This window comes from Sorex araneus, chromosome 1 (assembly GCF_027595985.1).
Source record: "Sorex araneus isolate mSorAra2 chromosome 1, mSorAra2.pri, whole genome shotgun sequence".
Taxonomy (NCBI): domain Eukaryota; kingdom Metazoa; phylum Chordata; class Mammalia; order Eulipotyphla; family Soricidae; genus Sorex; species Sorex araneus.
In genome coordinates, this window is record NC_073302.1 from 231,239,686 (window position 1) to 231,262,651 (window position 22,966).

Here is a 22,966-nt window from a genome sequence, read left to right on the forward strand (position 1 = left end):
GTGGCGCTGTGGGGTGGGTGGGTAGGAGAGGAGAGGGAAGACATCTTTCTTTTTTTTTTAATTTAATTTAATTTAATTTTATTAAATCACCGTGTGGAAGATTACAATGCTTTCGGGCTTAGGTCTCAGTTATACAATGCTGAAACAACCATCCCTTCACCAGTGCCCATATACCACCACCAAAAAAAAAAAAAAACCCACACAGTACACCTCCCATCCCGCCCCCCCACCCCCACCTTGTAACTGATAAGTTTCATATTACATTCTGTTTACTTTGGTTACATTCAATATTTCAACACAAACCTCACTATTGTTGTTAAGAGTACCCCACTAGATTCAGACCTACTGTGAAGACAAATAAGGTTTTGAATTTCTGTACTTTAACAAGAAGTCCAGGGAGATTTCTTCCAGATATTAGATAATTGCAGGCTTGAAAACCCAATCTGTGGTCGTCTTAATATGGCGGCCACCGCGCCCTTCATCCCCGGAGAGAAAGAGGCGAGAGAGTGAAAATACCTTTCCCCTCCCGGGCGGGCACAGGGCCGAGGCTTAGTTCTCAGGCTGGAGACATTCTGCGAGGAGTTGCTCACACCGAAAGAGGTTTTGCTGGGTCTGGATTCACGCTTGTACAGCTGCGGAGAGGCCGCACATGCGTGCGGCCCCCCGGGATCACATCTTGGCGGTGGAAGATATCTTTCTTTTTAGAATCTGTCTGTGTGCTATACCGTTGTTTCTTGCTTGGGACTTGTTCATTGGGGTTTCAGGTAAGTTTCTGTGTAGATCATTTTAAGTTTTGTTTTAGATATGTTGTGATTATGGGAGGAGATGATCACAATTTACCCTTTAGATCATTTTAATATGTTGGATTTAAATAAATATCTTTATGTAACTGTTAAGCTGTAATAAATGACATAGAATTGAGTATCAAATTATATATAACAGGGTTGAACACATTTTGAAAAATTGAGGAAGGGATAAATTAAAATTTTGTAGCTAATTTGGGTAAAAGATATGTCCAAAGAAGTATTTAAACCATTAAGAATGATTACAATATGGGTAGGATTCTTGGATGCCAAAAGGAAAAAGGAAGGCTGATATCATTTTGTGATGATTGTGACATAGACTCCTTAAGACCTAACCAGAATTAGGCCAAAGTTAAGAGACTGAACTTTTATTTTTTAATTGACTTTTATGCATGTCAGTTCTGCTTCACAAACAGTAAGAAGTTAATGCTATCTTGTTTGGCATCTGACAACAGAAATAGCTGGACTAAGTAGCAGTTCCTTGCTTACATTGTTTAGCTCTCTGTTCCTTGTTTCCTACTTCTTGTAACCACCCCGTTTTTCCTTAGTTTGTAAGAGCTATGGGACTATGTCGGATGTGCTTTGCCTCTGTGTATACGAATGCAGTTGTACTAGAAGCCAGGCTCTGCTTAATTCCTGTCAAAGGTTTTGCTCTTCTCTTCTAGCTGCTGATTAGTAGAGGAAAAGATTTCCTCAATGTAGCCCTAACTCATTCTAAGTGATTTTTAGCGTTTTTCTGAACAGTAGTTAGTAGTTGGCGCAAATGAGATGACACTCTTCCTTGGAACCGGAGACAGTCTAGGTTAGGAGTCAGTCAGCTCCAGGATCTGCACTTACGTAGCAGTACTCAGATGACTTCCGGGGCAGAGAGATGTGGGCGGGGCCATACCGGACCGGTACTCAGTGGACTTCCGGGGAAGAGAAGAGGGGTGGAGTCGCTTCTGGCGACCCAGGGCTGCACCTTCTCTTTGATCTCAGCAATGTATGGTGAACTTGCTGTTGCGTGAAATACTTAATTTTCCTGTGTTCTGCCCATGTATCTAGGGGTTGGAACTCGACCTGGTGGAAATCTAACACCTCGGAACAAATTGGGAGACAGCTGGGCCCAAGCTTTCTCGGTGGTGAAGCTCTGAGCTATCTTTAACCCCCCGATAGCCACTCTATTCCAGCCCTTTTAACAGACGCCACGACTCTGCGATGTACGACCGGGCTCCACGCCTGCTGGGCCCTGCAGGAGGCGGCAGTACTGAGAGGCACGTGGGGCCTGCGTCCTACCAGGTGTCCCTCCCTGAGCAGCGCTCGGCAGGTAGAGTATGCGCAGGAGGGGAGCCAAGCCCCAGACCTGCTTAGTCCTCTCTGTGCTGCGACTGAGCATAAAGCTTTTAGCCTTAACAGTTATACTTTCTCGGGCAGACAACACGCCCATACAGACCAAAGATACAGATCAATCGTTCGTCACATGTTACAAAGCAAGCACGTGGGCCTATGTTTAGGTTTTCTGATCCTATGATGGGCTGGAGTGACAGCACAGCGGGTAAGGCATTTGCCTTGCACCTGGCTGACCTGGGTTTGATTCCTCCGTCCCTCTCTGAAAGCCCAGCAAGCTACCGAGAGTATCCCTCCCACAAAGCAAAGCCTGGCAAGCTACCCATGGCATATTTGATATGGCAAAAACAGCAAGAACAAGTCTCACAATGGAGACGTTACTGGTGCCCGCTTGAGCGGGATGACAGTGATACAGTGATGATGGTTGCACTATACTTGAATTGTACAGAACAGATATTAGTTTTCTGTCTGTTGACCCTAAGAGTCAACAGTCCTGTTACTACCTATTCTCTGTAATCCTGCCTGAGTCAAACATTTTCCCTACCCTTACTCAGAGTGACATTGATTTACTAAGATGTAGCTTTTATATATTTTGTAATATGTTGCACTGCAGCACTGTCCTCAGGTTGTTCATCAGTTTGCTCAAGCGGGCACCAGTAACATGTCCATTGTGAGACTGTTACTGTTTTTGGCATATCTAACACGCCACAGGTAGCTTCCCAGGCTCTGTGTTTTTCCTAGTGGGCAGGACACTCTCGGTATATTGCAGGGCTCTCCAAGAGGGACAGAGGAATTGAACCCGGGTTGGCGGCATGCAAGGCAAATGCCCTACCCGCTATGCTTAAAAACTGATTTCGCAGCATACCTAAAGATAATCTGACGATTTTTTCCCAGATAAATGTTTCCTAACTGACCATACCAGTCTTTTCTTTGAACATATTTACTGAGATCTTATTAGCTCACAGATCTGTAAAATAAATCTGTGCTCTTGAGAGAGGGAGTGGGGATGAATAATTATTTGCTCCTCATTTGTTTGCAATTTGTTTTTTAGGTGTAGTTTAAAATAACTTTCCAATTTTCTGTTTTTTCTAATCTGTTGACTTTGTGAATCTAAATTATAATTCTATGCCCCTCCCCTTATTTGCCTGTGTTTTCCTTATTTCTACACTTTGCATTTTAAAATTAATACAGAGGCACATTGTTATTTTTTTGTGAAGTATTAGATTATGGTAAATGGATTATAGTACTGGTATATACTGATTTGAGCTTATTTAGAATACAAATTTTGTACGATTTTGTATGTTCAATATTTTTTAGTTTTGAATTTTCCTCTTTTCCAGCATCTGATATTAGCACTCCTGGAAATTATCTTTTTAAAATAAATTCAGATGTATTAGTCAGTTTGAAAAAAATTGAGATACTAACTCTAACAACTTTGTGACAGCCAATTCATATCTGATATGTTTACTCTTATGATACTTTTAAACTTTTATTTTATTTCCATACAACTTACCACTGTCTCTTTTTTCTTTCCCTCACATTCTAAGTGCTTCTGTGTTGGGTGACAGCTCTGCAAAATCATGTCTATTGTGAGACTGCTAGTGATAGATGTAAAGCTATATGAGTTCATGTCTTGCCAAACCAATGAGTCTCAGGTTCACAACACCTAGATTTGTGTCTTGCCAACATTACAGATAAATTGCTCTTACAGAATTTCTCTTATAGGTCCCTTACTGATCTATAATTTACTACCAAAGATAATTTATCCAGTAAGAGTGTACAAAGTGCTTTCTATAGGACCCTGCTGTGTTGGGGAGAAGATAAGGGTTGGAAATTACTCAGTGGTAGAATACATACCTTAAATGTATAAGTCCCTAGCTTACATTCCTGGTGTTTAACTTTCCCTGTAAACATAGATAAAGGAGGCACTACCTCTTAAGAAATCAGTTTTCATCATTTTTTTTTAAAGACATATTTCTCTGGTATACCTCCCCTTCTTTTCAAAGCTGTTGTTTTGAAATGGTGTTTTATTTATTTATTTATCTATCTATTTATTTATTTTTGCTTTTTGGGTCACACCTAGTGATGCACAGGATTTAATCATGGCTCTGCACTCAGGAATTACTCCTGGTGGTGCTCAGGGGACCATATAGGATGCTGGGAATCGAACCTGGGTCAGCTGCGTGCATGCTACCTGCTGTGCTATCACTCCAGCCCCCAAAGTGTTGTTTTATTTTTTCTTCTAATAATGGCATATTTTAATTAGCTTTATTTATTTACTTATTTATTTTGATTTTGGGACCACATCTGGTCCGGGGGGTTACTCCTGGATCTGCACACAGGAATCACTCCTGGCCGTGCTGGGGTGACCATATGGAATGCCAGGTATTGAATCCAGATCAGCTGCGTGCAGGTGAACACCCTACCCATTGTATTATTGCTCTTGGTATTGTTTTTAAGTATCTAGTAGCACTGTAGCACTGTTGCGCTGTCATTCTGTTGTTCATCAATTTGCTCGAGCAGGCACCAGTAACGTCTCCGTTGTGAGACTTGTTACTATTTTTGGCATATTGAATATGCCATGGCTCTGCCATGTGGGCAGGATACTCTCAGTAGCTTTCCGGGTTCTCCAAGAAGGATGGAGGAATCAAACCCAGGTTGGCCGCCTGTAAGACAAACGTTTGCCCTACCCGCTGTGCTATTGCTCCAGGACTGGAGCAATAGCAAGGACTGGAGGACAAGTACCTAGTTCAAACCTAATAAATGCTAGTTATTTGCTAAATTGGGTAAATTAGGGAAGTATCGAATCATTATTTCCCCCCCTGGTTTTTGAGAATCTTTAAAGCAAGCTTTTTTAGTGTTGGGACAGAACACATAGGGTACCTGCCTTGTACACAGCCAATCTGGGTTTGAGCCTCATCATCCCATATGACTCCACCCCACCCCCAGCACACACAACCCTCAGCCCAACCAGAAATGGTTCCTGAGTGTACAGCTAGTAGTAAAGCCTGATAACTGTTAGATGTGGTCTCAAAACAAACAAAAGTTTTTTTTATAAAAGTATTTAGGTCTTCCTTTTTTCCTCTTTTTTAAAAGACACTGTATTTACAAAAGTGTTAATATGTTTACATTGTGTGTGTATGTGTAACAAGATAGTTTTTATTGAAAGAAATTTTCTTAAAAAGATGTGACAGTGTGAGAAGGAAAGCAATATGTGTTTAAGAAGGAACACAGGCTTGAAAGAGAAAGCAAGGGGGCTGGAGCAATAGCACAGTGGGCAGGGCATTTGCCTTGCACGTGGCCGACCCGGGTCGATCCTACCATTCCATATGGTCCCCTGAGCACCACCAGGGGTAATTCCTGAGTGTAGAGCCAGGAGTAACCCCTGTGCGTTGCTGGATGTGACCCAAAAAGCGCAAAAAAAGAAAAGAGAAAGCAAGCGAAGAGACATATTCAAGGGAGAACATGAGTTTAAAAAGCAAGTCTATTTACATCTTAATGTGCATGTTTTCATTCTCTATTTTTGTACTTTCATTTATTTTGTTCTTATGCTTGTTTTGGGGCCATACCTGGAGATACTCAGGAGTTACTCCTGGCTACACACTCAGAAATCACTCCTGATGGTGCTTGGGCAACCATATAGGATTCAGGGATCAAACCTCGGCTGGCCATGTGCAAGGCAAGCACCCTGTCTGCTGTACTATTCCTCTGGTCCTTGTACTTTTCATTTTTTTTTTTTTTTGCTTTTTGGGTCACACCTGGCGATGCACAGGGGTTACTCCTGGCTCTGCACTCAGGAATTACTCCTGGCGGTGCTCAGGGGACCATATGGGATGCTGGGAATTGAACCCGGGTTGGCCGTGTGCAAGGCAAACGCCATACCCGCTGTGCTATCGCTCCAGCCCCCTTGTACTTTCATTCTTACTGCTTTTCTCATGTGGGCTTTCTCTTCAAGTACATAGCTTAAAATACTATTCATAGTTCAATTATGATGACTAGCAGAAGAAAGTTTACAGTTAATATGTTATATATAAGTCTAAGGTGAATTTTCTTCTGATCTTAAGGACTCAGCATTGCCAGTTGCTACTTGGAAATCTCTATATTGATCATGTATGACAACTGAAATCACAATTGTCTGAAATTTTCCCCAACATTACTAGTCCTTTTGAAAAAATTATCAGCCAATTGTAAACTTTTATCTTTGGAATTAAGCTCTATTTCTTCCCTGAATGACTACTCCCATTGATCATTTAGACTAATTAACTATTAATAATCATGTTCTTTTAAATTATTCCCTTCACTTATATGCCTTTGGTTTACTTCAGGATTCATTATTTTTTTTATCAAATAAATCAATACTGGTTTCCTTAAATTTCAGGCTTAAATTCAACTTCTATTTGGTGCCCAGTGTGATCTTTCTAATATATAATTGCTATTTGTTTGATTTTAAAAGGTCCTTTTAAACAGATTAAAGTATGATATCTGTAATATTGAACTTAGTGTTCTTCATGATTTTATTCCTGACCTGGTCTCCCACTTTACCTGATATCTCTAGGCAACCACAATTCCACCAACATGTAATTTGCGTATTAGTGATAAAATTGTATTTTCTATAAATTTATTACCACTCATCAAAATGATGAGCATTTTCTGATACTTTGTGGCTTAATCTATTATCTATTCCTTCTTTGCTTGGCTAATTCCTGCTTATTCTTACTCAGATAAGTAATACTATTCTATGACTATTGTTTCTCAACTTTTTATTTGCTTTTCTTTCATTGCACTTTGATTACATATTTAATCAAGTGTTATGAAATTATATACATTTATATAAGTTAGGCACCTTGATTTACAAAGCTGTCAGCAACAGATTTTCACACATACGAGCTTTCAACACCAATCCCACACAAGTGTCAGCAAGCTTTCACCAGTGTCCCCAATTTCTCACCAACCCCACTCCATCCCAGCCGCCTCCTTAACGGTTTAGTTTAATTACTGTAGTTTTGATGCTATGTTTACAGTAGTGTTAGATCTAGAAATTGATATATACATATATATGTATGTATGCATACACACAGATACCTCTCCTCTACACTACCAATATTTCTAAGATTACTAACCCTTGCCCTTGTTTCCTCCAGACTGCCTCTTCTTACTTCCACCTCCATTTCTCTTCTTCCTTGACCTTGCCTTTTCTATAGTATGTGGTCAAGAGTTTGCTCTAGGAACTCAGAAATAAGTCTCTTGGAAGAGATCAACATGAGCAATACGAGCTGCAAAATGAGCTGCAAAAATGCCTGCAGACCCCAAGCCAGACTGTCTCATCTGGGGAAGTTTGGAAGGGATGGCAGTGACTCCCCACACCCACCCCAATAGAGCCCCAGCAGCTGAAAAATCTCCAGAACTCAATCACCATAACACTTAAAGCCGAATTCTTGGAGCACACCTCCGCATTTACAGCCATGAGACATCTCATACTCTATACTACTGATGAACCAAGACAAGGGCTTAATGACTCCAGGGTGAAATACAATAATCTTCACACACTTTCCTCTAAGGAAATTCTTTGGATCATTTTTAGTGTATTATTCATAACAAGCAATACAAAATAAATTATTTAGGTTCTGCTTTGTGGGCAGGCTTTGGGGGGTGGGTAGAAACGTTCAAAATGTGGTGGGAAGGTGTAATAATGGTGGGATTGATGTTGGAATGCTAAATGTAATGAATCATTAGAACAACTATATAAAAATAAAATAAAAATTTTTATAAAGTTTGCTCAATTTGTATATGAATAACTTGTTTTTTATTGTGTTATTCTGTATGTCACAGGTAAGTGAGAGTATTGGTCATTCAACATGATATCCTATGCTTTAATTAAAATTGCAATTGCATGAATATATATGTAGTTATTTCTATTTGGGTTGATCACACACCCTGGTTTTTGTACATACAAAGTACTGCAATGAACAAAAATGTGCTTATGGCTTTTCTTTTTTACAAATTTTTAAATATTTAAAAATTAAAAAAAATTATTTTCAGAGTTCTTCACGGTAATTGATTACATTCAATATTTCAATACCAATTCCATCATTACACCTTCCCACTATCATTATTTCGAGTTTTCCTACCACCATCCAAGCCTGCTCAAAAGGTGGATACTAAGATATTTATTTTGTATTGCTTATTATGAATAACTGATTAAAAATGATCAAAAAGATTTCCTTAAAGGAAAGTTTTGTAAAAGTTGTACCTCATCTTGGAGCCATTAAGTCCCTGTATTAGAGATCATTAACATGTTGTTAGAGTTTGAGTCTGTGTGCTTAATATATATATATTTATGTACATATATGAACATATATTATTAGTTTTTTTTATCAAGATTGGTTTTCTTCAATCTTATCCCCCATCAAATGTGGTGTGCTACTCTTGGTATATCAGTGGCATTATTTTGTGAGGTATCGTGCAACTGCTTTTGCGGCACTCCTGGAATACAAATGCCTTTTCAAATTAACATTCGTTGTTTTTGGGGGAAAGATAATAAAAAGGAAGAATTGCTGGGTTGTATGGCAGCTTTATTCTTACTTTTTTGAGAAAAGTCTATAATTTTCTCCAGAGTAGCAGAAACTAACAGCTTTCCTACCAGCAGTAAGAGAGAGCTATGTTTCTACCACATTTCCTACCAACATACGCTGTTTCTAATATTTTTAATGTGTGCAATTCTTAATGGTGTGAGTTGATATCTAATTGCCCTATTGATTTGGATCCCTCTGATAACAAGTCATGATGGACACTTTTTTTTGTTTGTTTGTTTGGGGGTCACACCTGGCGATGCACAGGGGTTACTCCTGGCTCTGCACTCAGGAATTACTCCTGGCCGTGCTCAGGGGACCATATGGGATGCTGGGATTTGAACCTGGGTCGGCCGCGTGCAAGGCAAATGCCCCACCCGCTATGCTATCACTCCAGCCCCATTATGGACACTTTTGAATACTATTGCTGGCTGTTCATCTGTCTTTTTCAGAGAACTGTCTGTTTATTCTTCTCCCTTTTTCTGATGGGGTTATTGGATTTATTGATTTTTGTCTTTGTGTATTCTGGACTGGACCGATAGCACAGCGGTTAGGGTGTTTGCCTTGCACGCAGCCAACCCGGATTTGATTCCTCCATCCCTCTCAGAGAACCTGGTAAGCTACCAAGAGTATCCCATCTGCACGGCAGTGCCTGGCAAGCTATCCATGGCATATTCGATATGCCAAAAACGTAACAACAAGTCTCACAATGGAGATGTTACTGGTGTCCGCTTGAGCAAATCGATGAACAACAGGATGACAGTGCTACAGTGCTACAGTGTTCTTTATATACCCTGAATATTTATTCTTTATCTCATGTATTGTGTGCAAATATTTTTTTCCCCATTCAGGATGGTATCTTTAAATTTAGCTTGCATTTCTTTTGCTATGCAGAAAAGACTTTTTATTTGATGTAGTTCCATTTGTTTATTTTTGTTTCTGTTGTCTTTGCCAATGCAGCCATGCCACTAAAACACCACTGAGATCCAAATCCTGGAAATTCTGTCTGTATTTTCCTTAATGCATCTTATTAATTCTGTTCTAATTCAGAGGTCTTTTAAATTTAAATTTTAGGCACTGTTTTACAAACCTAGTAATAATAGGGTTTTATGCATACAACATTCCAGTGCTAAAGCCTCCCCAAAAGAGTCTACTTACTTCCACTGTTCTTGCAATGTCTTCACCCCCAATGTCTTCTCCCCACCCAGTGTGCTCTGATCTTTAGTAGGTTAGCTTCCTACTAATTCACAGTTTCTGTTCCCTTCAGGAATTTGTTATTCTCTTAACATGTTTTATTGTCTCCCACTTATGAAAGAAATCATTCCTCTTTATGATTAACATCACTCAACGTGATATTTTCCAGATTCATATACATGGCAGTAAATAATGTGACATATATATATTTTTAAATTTTATTGAATCACCATGAGATATAGTTACAAGCTTTCATGTTTGAGTTACAATCACACAGTGATCAAACACCCATGCCTTCACCAGTGCACATTACCCACCACCAATATCCCCAGTATACCGCTGCCCTTTCCCACCCTCCCACTGCCTCCATGACAAACAATATTTCAACTGCTCTCTAATTTTGGGCATTGTGGTTTGCAATACAGATACTGAGAGGTTATCATGTTTGGTCCTTTATCGACTTTTAGCACACATCTCCCATCCTGATTGATTTATCCAACCCTCATTTTCTTAGTCATCCCTTCTTTATTCCAACTGCCTTCTTCCCTCTGCTCAAGAGGCAGGCTTCCAACTATGGAGCAATCTTCCTGTTCCTTGTATCTACTGCCCTTGGGTGTCAGTCTCATGTTATTTTTATACTCTACAAGTGAGTGCAGTCCTTCTATATATGTCCCTCTCTTTCTGACTCATTTCACTTAGCATGATACTCTCCATGTCTATCCACTTATAAGCAAATTTTATGACTTCATCTCTGCTAACAGCTGCATAGTATCCCATTGTGTAGATGTGCCAAAGTTTCTTTAACCACTCATCTGTTCTCAGACACTTGGGTTGTTTCCAGATGTTAGCCATTGTGAACAGTGCTGCAATGAATATATACACACAGATTTCATTTCTACTGTGCTTTTTTGCACCCTTAGGATATATTCCCAGAAGTGGTATAGCGGGGTTACATGGAGGCTCAATTTCTAGTTTTTAAGGACTGTCCATATTGTTTTCCAGAAAGGCTAGACCAGTTGGCATTCCCACCACCAGTGAAAGAGCATCCTTTTTTATCCACATCCACGCCAGCACTGGTTGATGATTAGCAATGTGGAGCATTTTTTCATGCGTCTTTTGGCTATTTGTATTTCTTTTTTAAGGAAGCATCTGTTCATTTCTTCTCCCCATTTTTTGGTAGGGTTGGAGGATTTTTTCTCGTACAATTTACTAGTGTCTTGTATATCCTGGATATCAATCCCTTATCAGATGTGTGTTGAGTAAATATTCTTTCCCATTCTATGGGCTTTCTCTGTATTTGGTCACTATTTCTTTTGAAGTGCAGAAGCTTCTTACTTTGATGTTGTCCCATTTGTATATGTTTGTTTCCACTTGCTTGGTCAGTGGTGCTTCATCCTTAAAGATTTTTTTTAGCTTCAATGTCATGGAGGGTTCTGCCTGCATTTTCCTCTATGTACATTATGGATGCATGTCTGATATTGAAGTCTTTAATCTACTTTGATCTGACTTTTGTGCCTTGCATTAGAAAGGGTCAGAGTTCTTTTTTTTTTTTGCAGGTAGCTATCCAGTTTTCACAGCACCACTTGTTAAAGAGACTTTCCTTGTTCCACTTCACATTTCCTGCTCCTTTGTCAAAGATTAAGTAGTCATATATTTGGGGGTCTGTGACAGAATATTCAACTCTGTTCCATTGGTCTACATGTCTATTTATAGCCAATACCATGCTGTTTTAATTACTACTGCTTTGTATTACAGTTTGAAGTTGGGGAAAGTGATGCCACCCATCTTCTTTCCCCATGAACTGCTTTAGCTATTCGTGGGATTTATTGTTCCATATGAATTTCAGGAGTGGTTTGTCTACTTCTTTGAAAAATGAGATAGGGACCGCATTAAATCAAAAGATTCCTGGAGGGGGCCGGAGCGATAGCACAGCGGATAGGGCGTTTGCCTTTGCACGCGGCCGACCTGGGTTCGATCCCCGGCATCCCATATGGTCCCCCAAGCACTGCCAGGAGCAATTCCTGAGTGCAAAGCCAGGAGTAACCCCTGAGCATCGCTGGGTGTGACCCCCCCAAAAAAGCAAAAAAATAATAAATAAATAAAGTACAAAGTCTGGACAATTTAAAAAAAGCAAAACAAAAAAAAACCAAAAGATTCCTGGAAATGAACAAAAATGAGGACATGAATTACCAAAACTTATGGGACACAGCAAAAGCTGTGTTAAGAGGAAAGTTTATAGCTCTACAAGCATTCCTCAAGAAGGAAGAGCGAGCCCACATAAGTAACCTAATCTCACAGTTTAAAAGCTTGGAGAACAACCAACAAAAGGAACCCAATCCGAACAGGAGGAAGGAAACAATAAAACTCAAAGCAGAAATTAATGAGATGAAAACCCCTCCCAAAATCCAAAGGTTCACTGAAACCAAAAATTGGTTCTTTGAGAAAATAAGCAAGATCAATAAGCCTCTAGCAAGACTCAATATAGAAAGGGAGAGAAAAAACCCTAATAAACATAATAAGAAATGAAAAGGGGGACATCACAACAGAAACTACAGAAATTCAAAGGATCCTCAGGGATTATTTTGAGAACCTCTATGCCACGAAACAAGAAAGCCTCCAGGAAATGGATCCATTCCTGGATTCCTATAGCCTCCCAAGGCTGAACCAAGAAGGCCAGGAACACTTTAACAGAGCTATCACCATCAAGAAAATTGAAATGGTAATAAAAATTCTACCCAAGCAAAAAAGTCCTGGCCCAGATGGATTCACTAGTGAATTCTTCCAAATCTTTAAAGAGGACTTACTCCCAATCCTCTTTAAGCTTTTCCAGGAAATTGAAGTATCAGAAACACTTCCAAACAGTTTCTATGAAGCAATATCACCCTGATACCAAAGGCAGACAGTGATACTAGAAAGAAAGAGAATTATAGGCCAATATCCCTGATGAACACAGATGTAAAGACCCTCAACAAAATATTAGCAAATAGAATCCAAGAACTCATCCAAAAGGTCCTATACCATGACCAAGTAGGATTTATTCCAGGGATGCAAAGTTGGTTTAACATTCACAAGTCAGTCAACATAATTCATCATATCAGTTAAAGAAATAATAAAAACCATATTATCATATTAATAGACACAGAGAAAGTATTTGACAAAATCTAGCACCGTTTATGATAAAAACTCTCAGCAAGATGGGCATCGAAGGAACTTTCCTCAATATAGTCAAAGCCATCTACCACAAGCCCATGTCAAGCATCATTATCAATGGGAAAAAACTAAAAACCTTCCCTGTAAGATCGTGCACAAGACAAGGTTGCCCGCTTTCACCAGTCCTATTCAATATATTACCGGTAGTACTGGCCATAACAGTTAGACAAGAAAAAGATGTCAAGGGCATGCAGATAGGAAAGGGAGAGGTCAAGCTATCACTATTTGCAGACAATATGATACTATGCTTAGAAAACCCTAAAGACTGTACAGAAAAGGTCATGGGAACAATAGCTCTCCACAGTAAAGTGACAGGCTACAAAATCAACACCCAAAAGTCCATGGCTTTCTTATATACAAATAGTGAAAGAGAAGAAAGATACATTAAAAAGAAAAACAATCCCATTCACAATAGTAGATATCAAGTACCTCAGAAAATCAAGTACCTTGGAATCAGCTTAACCAAAGAGGTAAAGACCTATACAAAGAAAATTACAAAACACTACTTCAAGAAATAAAAGAGGATCTTGCCACAACAGCCCACAGTGAAGAATCTGGGCTGGCAGGCACCGCAAGATGGAGAATGGTCCGGACCCCAGACCAGGTCAACAACACTGGGGTGATAGACAGAGAAGGTGCAGCATCCCCACCTGTTCCGGATGGAGTCCTGGTGACACTGAGCTTCTACTAACATGGCTCCGGTATGTGGGACTGGGATATCTCTCCAAACTACATAAGCAGCCCTGCGACCTTTCCTGATATACAAAAAATATCCCTGAGTGTCCATTATCCCAGAGGCATAGAAACCAATCTTGGAATGCAGCGGCTGCTGGCAGATATACTCCTGGACTGTGAACTAAGCCACAGCCCCGTGCAGCCCCAGGAGGGGAAGGGTTTTTGTCCCTCGGCCTTTTCCCCTTTGCGGCAGCATGGCGACTGCCACCGTTCAGAACCCATTGGACAGAGAGGAGCTTGCAGTGATGAGTCGCATGGGGAATCTCGCGATAGGGAGTGGGGGCAGAACCAGCCCTGCCTCCTGTCCAAATGAGACCCCAGCAGCCGCCCATGAACAGCTCTTTCACATCTGAACAGCCATGATCCCTGAGGTACATAAACCAATCTCGGAATGCAGCAGCTACTGGCAGAAATACCTCCAGACTTAATACCAGAATCCCAAAACTGGGCGGCCGCTTTCGAGACCGTGCAACATCATATGCTCTTTGTTATCGACAATAGAAAACATATGATCTAATGATGCCATTTCGACAGGTCTGACTGTTGGGGGATAAACTCCAAATAATGATAGTGAGTTTTCTGTCGAAAATTGAATGTAATCAAAGTAAGGAGAGAGTAAAGTGAAAATCATCTGCCACACAGGCAGAGGGAGAATGGGAGGGGGGGTATGCAGGAGTTCTTGGTGGTGGAACATGTGTACTGGTGAAGGGACGGGTGTTTGATCATAGTATGACTGAGACTTGATCCTAAAAGCCTTGTAACTGTTCTCACAGTGACTCAATTTAAAAAAATAAACTAAAAAATAGTTAAAACAAAAGACAACAACAGCAAAAAGAAATAAAAGAGGACAGTAGGAAATGGAGACACATCCCCTGCTTGTGGATAGGGAGGATTAACATTATCAAAATGGTAATACTACCCAAAGCACTATACAAATTAAATGTGACATCTGTTCTTACAGCCAACTTGCATCCCACTGTATACCATAGTTTCCTATCCAGTCATCTGTTCTTGGACACTTGGTATGTTTCTAGATTTTGGCTATTGTGAATATTGCTGCAATGAACATAGAAGAGTAAGTGTGTTTTCTGAAGATAGTTTTTGGGTTCCTGAGGTAGCTGCCAGAAGTGGAATTGCTAGGTCATATTGAAACTCAATTCCTAGTTTTTTGAGAAGTGTTCATATTGATTTTCAAAAATATTAGTAAACATTCACATCAGCAGTGAATTAGTGTCCCATTTTCCCCACATCCCTGACAACACTAGTTGTTTTTTATTTTTTTGTGATATGTGCCAGTCTCACAGTTTTGAGATATTTCATTGATGTTTTTGTTTATATTTCTTTAATGATAAATGACGCATTAACAAAGGAGAAAAGAGTGTGAAGTGGAGCAAGGAAAGCTTCTTTAATTAGTGATGTTAGGAAAACTGATCAGTCACCTGAAAAAAAAATCATTCAGACCTCTTTCTCACACCATGAACAAAAAAGTAAAATCAAAATGGAATAAAGATCTCTCTTTAAGGGGCTGGAGTGATAGTACAGCATGTAGGGCGTTTGCCTTGCATTCGACTGACTTGGGTTCAATCCCCGGCATCCTATATGGTCCCCCAAGCACTGCGAGGGATAATACCTGAGTGCAGAGTCAGGAGTAACCCCTGAGCATCGCTGGGTGTGACCCAAAAAAACAAAAAAATCTCACTATAAGATATGTACAAATAGAAAACCTTGAACATTTCATGGTATTGAATCTAGAGGTACATTCAATGATGCAATACCCTGGAGCAATAGTAGAGTGGGTGGGGCATTTGCCTTGCATGTGATCAACCTGATTTTAATCCCCACCATCCCATATGGTCCCCCAGCACCTCCTGAGAGTAATTCCTGAGTGCAGAGTCAGGAGTAACCTCTGAGAATTGCCAGATGTGAACCAAAAAGCAAAAACAAACAAACAAAAAAACAAACAACCCCTCCACAAAAACCCAAGAAACCAAAAAACAAACAAAAGAAACAAAAAAAACCCAAAAACTCCCACAAAAAAACAAAAAACAAAACCCAACAAATGATGACCTGAAAGATGACCCTACAGGCTGTAAGAAAATATTTTCCCATCACTTATATGACAAATTTTTACATATCCAACATATATAAAGCAGTTAGAACTTAAGTATAAAACAGTCAGCCCCACCAAAAAAAATGGGACGACAAAACCTCCCTCAAAGACTTACAGATGGCCAAGGTCTATTACTATGTTGGGGGTATTTCCTTCTGATTCTATTTTGTCATTGTTTTTTATTATGAATATGAGTTGAATTTTTTCAAAAGTTTTGACTGCATCTATTGATACAATCATATGATTTTATTTTTCCTTTTATTGATACCCTGTACTGCAGTCATGATACATGTATATTGAACCATCTTTGCATTTCTGTTATGTGTTCCACTTGATCAATGGTGATATATGGTTCTTTTTAAAATTCAAATTGTTTTAGATAAAAAGAATTGAATAGTTAAATATTGAGTTCCAGCACACAATATCCAACATCAATCCCTATACCAGTGTCCACTTCCTTCTACCAATGTTTCCAGTTTCTCTCCTACCCCCAAGACTGCCTCTATGGCAGGCACTTTCAAAAAATCCTTTTGGGCACCATGGCTTATAATATTGGTGCTGAGAGGTTACCATTCATATCACTTTACCTCCTCTGAGTAATCTGTCTTCAACCTCATCCCTTCACTATTATCATAGTATTCCTTTCCCCCAAATGCCCAGTGGAAAGTTTCCTACTGAAGATTTCTCTTGCTTTTCATTTCTATTGTCTTTGGGAAATATTCCCCTAGCATGTTTTTTATGCCCCACATATGAAAGATTCTTATGTTTCTGTTCCTCCCCTTCTGACTAACTTCACTCAGCATGATACTCTCAGATCCATCCATCTAGCAATAAATTTCATGAATTTATCTCTTTTTCATGGTGTAGTAGTATTCCATTGTGTTGCTTTTTTCTTTTCTGTTGGTGCCCAATCAGACTGTTAGGACGAGCCTGTGGAGACTGACCCGCAAGCAGGCAGAAACACAGGCCCCATGAAAATGGGCGAGCTATGACTCCTGTGTCCGGACTGGTCTGGACAGAGTTAACATCTCTTTCTTTGGCTGCCCTTTAGCTCTTAGTATTATATAGAAGCAATATTCCTTTCATCACAGATCCCTAACCCAGCTCAGCTTTGGAATGCAGACATTCTCACATCTTATCACTCCAGGTGCAAGGACTATAGCTCATGGTGCCAGGCTGCTTGACCTTGCATTCCTCCTTGGAGGCTGCGACTGATGGTGACAGAACAATGTAGCCTTGATGTCTTGATGTCCCTCCTGTAACCCCTTTTCCGTTAATGCTTTTTTTTGTACTGAGTGAATAAGATGTATGTACGTAGGATAGTAAATAAAAGAGGCTGTGGGGCGCTTCTTCGCTGCTTCGCTGCTGGAAAAGAGCAAGGAGCCTCTCCAGCAAATCTCATTTCTCTCGGATCTCTTATCTCAGTGTCCCTGACCGAAAGAATATTCACATAACATTTTCTTTTCTTTATTTTAATCAGCTGTGATCTAGACCCTTTTTTAAAGTATTTTTTTTAAATTTAATCACTATTAGATAGACCCTTACAAGCTGTTCATGATTAGGTTTCAGTCAGTGTTCCAACATCCATCCCTCCACCAGTATACATTTCCCTGAACCAGTGTCCCTAGTTTCCTTCCCATCACCCCCACTTCACCCCCAGCTTGCCTCTATGGCAGGCATTTTATTATCTGTCTCTCTGTCTCTGTCTGTCTCTAGTCCATTTTTCCTTTACACATAACTGCCCAGTTTTCTCAGCACCACTTGTTAAAGAGGCTTTCCTTATTCCACTGCATAATTCCTGCTCTCTTCTCAAAGATTAAATATCCATATATCTGGGGATGTGTGTCAGGATTTTGAACTCTATTCATTGGTCTGTGAGTCTGTCTTTATTCCAATACCATGCGTTTTAATAACTACCACTGTGTAGTACAGTTTGAAGTTAGGGAAGGTGTTATCTCCTGTCTTCTTTTTCTCCAAAGATTCTTTATATTCGTAGGGGTTTATTGTTCCATATGAATTTCAAGAGTGTTTGATCAATTTCTTTGAAAAATAGGTATCCTTATAGAGGCCACATGGAATCTACATAATGTATTGGGGAGTATTTATATTTTGACAATGTTAATTCTCCCAATTCATGAGTGTGGGTTGTTATCTATTTCCTTATGTCCTCTTTTATTTCTTGAAGTAGGGTTTTATAGTTTCCTTTGTAAAGGTCCTTTAGATGTGGGTCCTTTATATGGCACAGGTTGCTGGGACCCATCTGATTGAATGAGGCACTGCATCCCATTTTGGTGTAGGCCCAGTGATATCAGCCAGAGGCAAGACACACCTGGGATGGTGGAGCAGCAAGAAGAAGATTAGTAAGGAGCTGTGGTATGGGACCTTAAGTGGCATGGGGTGGGTATGGAAGGTACTGGGACCCACCTAGTAGGGAGCAGCTCTGCATCCCATTCGAGATGAGGCCCTGTGATGTCAGCTGGAGGCAAGCCTCACCTGGTGGAGCAGCAGGAAGAAGGTCAGGGCCTCTGCCTGCACGACAGAGCTTGACAAGCTACCCATGTAGTATTCGATATGCCACACTGTTTTAATTACAACAATTTTGTAGTAGAGTTTCAAGTTGGAGAAAGAAATGCCTCCCATTTTTTTTTACCTTAGAATTGATTTTTCTATTCAGGAGTGTATTATTCCATATGAATTTCAGTAGTGTTTTATTCTATTTCTTCACAGGACTACACGGAATCTTTGGGAATATTGCCATTTTGATGATATTCATCCTTTCCATCTATGAACAGGGAATATGCTTCCATATACTTGTATCCTCTTTTTTTTTTTTTTTAATTTATTTATTTTTAATTAGAGAATCACCGTGAGGGTACAGTTACAGATTTATACACTTCTGTGCTCACACTTCCCTCATACAAAGTTTGGGAACCCATCCCTTCACCAGTGCCCATTCTCCACCACCCGTAAACCCAGTGTCCCTCCCACCCTCCCCAATCCCATCTCCCCCCCACCCCACCCTGCCACTGTGGCAAGGCATTCCCTTCTGCTTTCTCTCTCTAATTAGCTGTTGTGGTTTGCAACAAAGGTGTTGAGTGGCCGCTGTGCTCAGTCTCTAGCCCTCATTCAGCCCGCAACTCCCTTCCCCCACATGGCCTTCGACTGCAATGTAGTTGATGATCGCTTCTCTGAGTTGACCTTTCCCCGGAACGTGAGGCCAGCCTCGAAGCCATGGAGTCAACCTCCTGGTACTTATTTCTACAGTTCTTGGGTGTTAGTCTCCCACTCTGTTATTCTATATACCATAGATGAGTGCAATCTTTCTATGTCTGTCTCTCTCTTTCTGACTCATTTCACTCAGCATGAAACTTTTCATGCCCATCCACTTAACTACAAAGTTCTTGACCTCCTTTTTTCTAACAGCTGCATAGTATTCCATTGTATAGATGTACCAAAGTTTCCTCAACCAGTCATCCGTTCTGGGGCATTCGGGTTTTTTCCAGATTCTGGCTATTGTAAACAGTGCTGCGATGAACATACATGTGCAGATGTTGTTTCGATTGTACTTTTTTGATTCTCTGGGATATATTCCCAGCAGTGGTATTGCTGGGTCAAATGGGAATTCAATATCTAATTTTTTGAGAGTCGTCCAAATTGTTTTCCAGAAGGGCTGAACCAGTCGGCATTCCCACCAGCAGTGAAGAAGTCCCTTTCTCCCCACATCCTCTCCAACAGCGGTTGCTTTTGTTCTTTTGGATGTGTGCTAGTCTCTGTGGTGTGAGGTGGTATCTCATGGTTGTTTTGATCTGCATCTCTCTGATGATTAGTGATGTAGAGCACTTTTTCATGTGCCTTTTGGCCATTCGTATTTCTTCCTTGGTAAAGTTTCTGTTCATTTCTTTGCCCCATTTTTTGATGGGGTTGGATGTTTTCTTCTTGTAGAGCTCAACCAGTGCTTTATATACCATTGATATCAACCCCTTATCTGATGGGTATTGTGTAAATATCCTTTCCCATTCTGTGGATAGTCTTTGTACTCTGGTCACTGTATCTCTTGCGGTGCAGAAGCTTTTTAGTTTAATGTAGTCCCATTTGTTGATCTCTGTTTTTACTAGATTGCTTAGTTCCGTGTCACCTTTGAAGATACCCTTATCTTCAATATCGTGGAGGGTTTCGCCGACCTTGTCTTCAATGTACCTTATGGTTTGTGGTCTAATGTTGAGGTCTTTAATCCATTTTGATCTGACTTTTGTGCATGGTGTCAGGTCAAGGTCTAAACCCATTTTTTTGCATGTGGTTGTCCAGTTGTGCCAGCACCATTTGTTAAAGAGGCTTTCCTTGCTCCACTTCACTTCTTTTGCTCCCTTATCAAAGATTAGATGGTCATACATTTGGGATTGTGTGTAGGGATATTCCACCCTGTTCCATTGGTCTACGGCTCTGCCTTTGTTCCAGTACCATGCTGTTTTAATTGTTACTGCTTTGTAGTAAAGTTTGAGGTTGGGGATGGTGATGCCTCCCATCATCTTTTTCCCAAGAATTGTTTTAGTTATCCTTGGACGTTTGTTATTCCATATGAATTTTAGGATTGCTTGATCCATTTCTTTGAAGAATGTCATGGGTATATTTATAGGGATCGCATTGAATCTGTATAATGCTTTAGGGAGTATTGCCATTTTGACAACATTGATTCTCCCTATCCACGAGCAGGGTATATGTTTCCATTTCCTCATGTCCTCTTTGATTTCATGGAGTAGCGTTATGTAGTTTTCTTTGTAAAGGTCTTTTACTTCCTTGGTTAAGCTGATTCCGAGGTACCTGATTTTCTGGGGCACGATTGTGAATGGGATTGCTTTTTTCATGTCCCTTTCCTCTGCCTCATTGTTTGCATATATGAAGGCCATGGATTTTTGGGTATTGATTTTGTAGCCTGCAACTTTACTGTATAAGTCTATTGTTTCTAAGAGTTTCTTAGTAGAGGTTTTAGGCTTCTCTAGATATAGTATCATGTCGTCTGCAAATAGTGAGAGTTTGATTTCTTCCCTTCCTATCTGGATGCCCTTAATCTCTTTTTCTTGTCTAATAGCTATCGCAAGTACTTCCAGTACTATATTGAAGAGGAGTGGTGAGAGTGGGCATCCTTGTCTTGTGCCTGATCTCAGAGGAAAGGCCCTTAGTTTTTCCCCGTTGAGGATAATGCTTGCCGTAGGCTTGTGATAGATGGCTTCGACTATCTTGAGGAAAGTTCCTCCAAACCCCATTTTGGCGAGGGTTTTCATCATGAAAGGATGTTGGATCTTGTCAAATGCTTTCTCTGCATCTATTGATATGATCATATGGTTTTTATCTTTCCTTTTGTTGATATGCTGGATTATGTTGATTGATTTCCGAATGTTAAACCATCCTTGCATCCCTGGGATGAATCCCACTTGGTCGTGGTGTATGATCTTTTTGATGAGTTGTTGGATCCTATTTGCTAGTATTTTGTTGAGGATCTTCGCATCGGTGTTCATCAGGGAAATTGGTCTGTAATTTTCTTTCTTAGTGGTGTCTTTGTTTGCCTTTGGTATTAGGGAGATATGTGCTTCATAGAAACTGTTTGGGAGAGTTCCTGTTTTTTCAATTTCCTGGAAAAGTTTGAGGAAAACAGGCAATAGGTCTTCTTTAAATGTTTGGTAGAATTCGCCAGTGAAACCATCTGGGCCTGGGCTTTTGTTTTTGGGGAGGTTTTTGATTACCGTTTCAATTTCCTTAACATTGATGGGTCTATTCAGGTATTCCAGGTCTTCTTTCTTCAGTCTTGGGAGATTGTAGGAATCAAGGAATCCATCCATTTCTTTTAGGTTCTCCTTTTTTGTGGCGTAAAGACTTTCAAAGTAGTCTCTAATGATCTTTTGAATCTCACTGGTTTCTGTTATGATGTCCCCCTTTTCATTTCTGATTCGATTTATTAGAGTTTTCTCTCTTTCTTTCTTTGTGAGACTTGCTAGCGGTTTATCAATCTTATTTATTTTCTCAAAGAACCAACTCTTTGTTTCATTGATCTTTCGGATTGTTTTTTTGGTTTCGATGTCATTAATTTCTGCTCTAATTTTTATTATTTCTTTCCTTCGGTCTGGTTTGGGGTCCTTTTTCTGGTCCTTTTCTAGGGTCTTGAGTCGTAAAGTCAAGCTATCTATGTGGGTCCTTTCTTCCTTCCTGAGGAATGCTTGGAGAGCTATAAATTTTCCCCTTAACACGGCTTTAGCTGCGTCCCATAGGTTTTGGTAGCTCGTGTCTTCATTCTCATTTGTTTCTAAGTATCTTTTGATTTCTTCCTTGATTTCCTTCTTGACCCACTCATTGTTCAACATGGAATTGTTTAATTTCCAGGTGTTTGATTTGATTTTCCGTATTTGTGGGTGGTTAGCTTCTATCTTCAGCGCATCGTGGTCTGAAAAGATGGTTGATACAATTTCTATTTTTCCGATTCTATTGAGGTATGTTCTGGGGCCCAGTACATGGTCTATTTTTGAAAATGTTCCATGTGCACTGGAAAAGAATGTGTATTCTTTCTTTTTGGGGTGTAAGGCCCTGTATAGGTCTATTAGGCCTCTCTCTTCAATTTCTTCATTCAGGGTCAGTGTTTCCTTGTTGAGTTTTGTTCTTGTGGATCTATCTAGAGGTGATAAGGCCGTATTGAAGTCTCCGACTACAATTGTGCTGTTAGTGATGTCCTCTTTGAAGTCTGTTAGGAGTCGTTTTAAATATTTAGCCGGTCGTTCGTTAGGAGCATATACGTTTAAGAGTGTGATTTCTTCCTGTTGTACATATCCCTTGATAAACAGAAAATGACCTTCGCTGTCCCTTTTGATCTTTTTCATCCTGAAATCTATGTTGTCGGATACCAGGATGGCTACTCCAGCTTTTTTAAGGGGGTTGTTTGCTTGGAGGATTGTTTTCCATCCTTTGACTTTGAGTCTATGTTTACTCTGTTTGTTCAGGTGTGTTTCTTGCAGGCAACAGAATGTTGGGTTTAA

General features: G+C 40.1%; 1 protein-coding gene across 1 annotated transcript in view; it reads left to right on the forward strand.

Moving 5' to 3' along the window:
• The first annotated feature begins 2,000 nt into the window (after window positions 1–2,000).
• Window positions 2,001–22,966, forward strand: part of STPG2 (sperm tail PG-rich repeat containing 2) — a 204,935-nt gene continuing 183,969 nt past the window's right edge. The window contains exon 1 of the mRNA XM_055127269.1: window positions 2,001–2,109. Coding sequence (XP_054983244.1) covers window positions 2,001–2,109 — 109 coding nt within the window. The remainder of the gene's footprint in view (window positions 2,110–22,966) is intronic.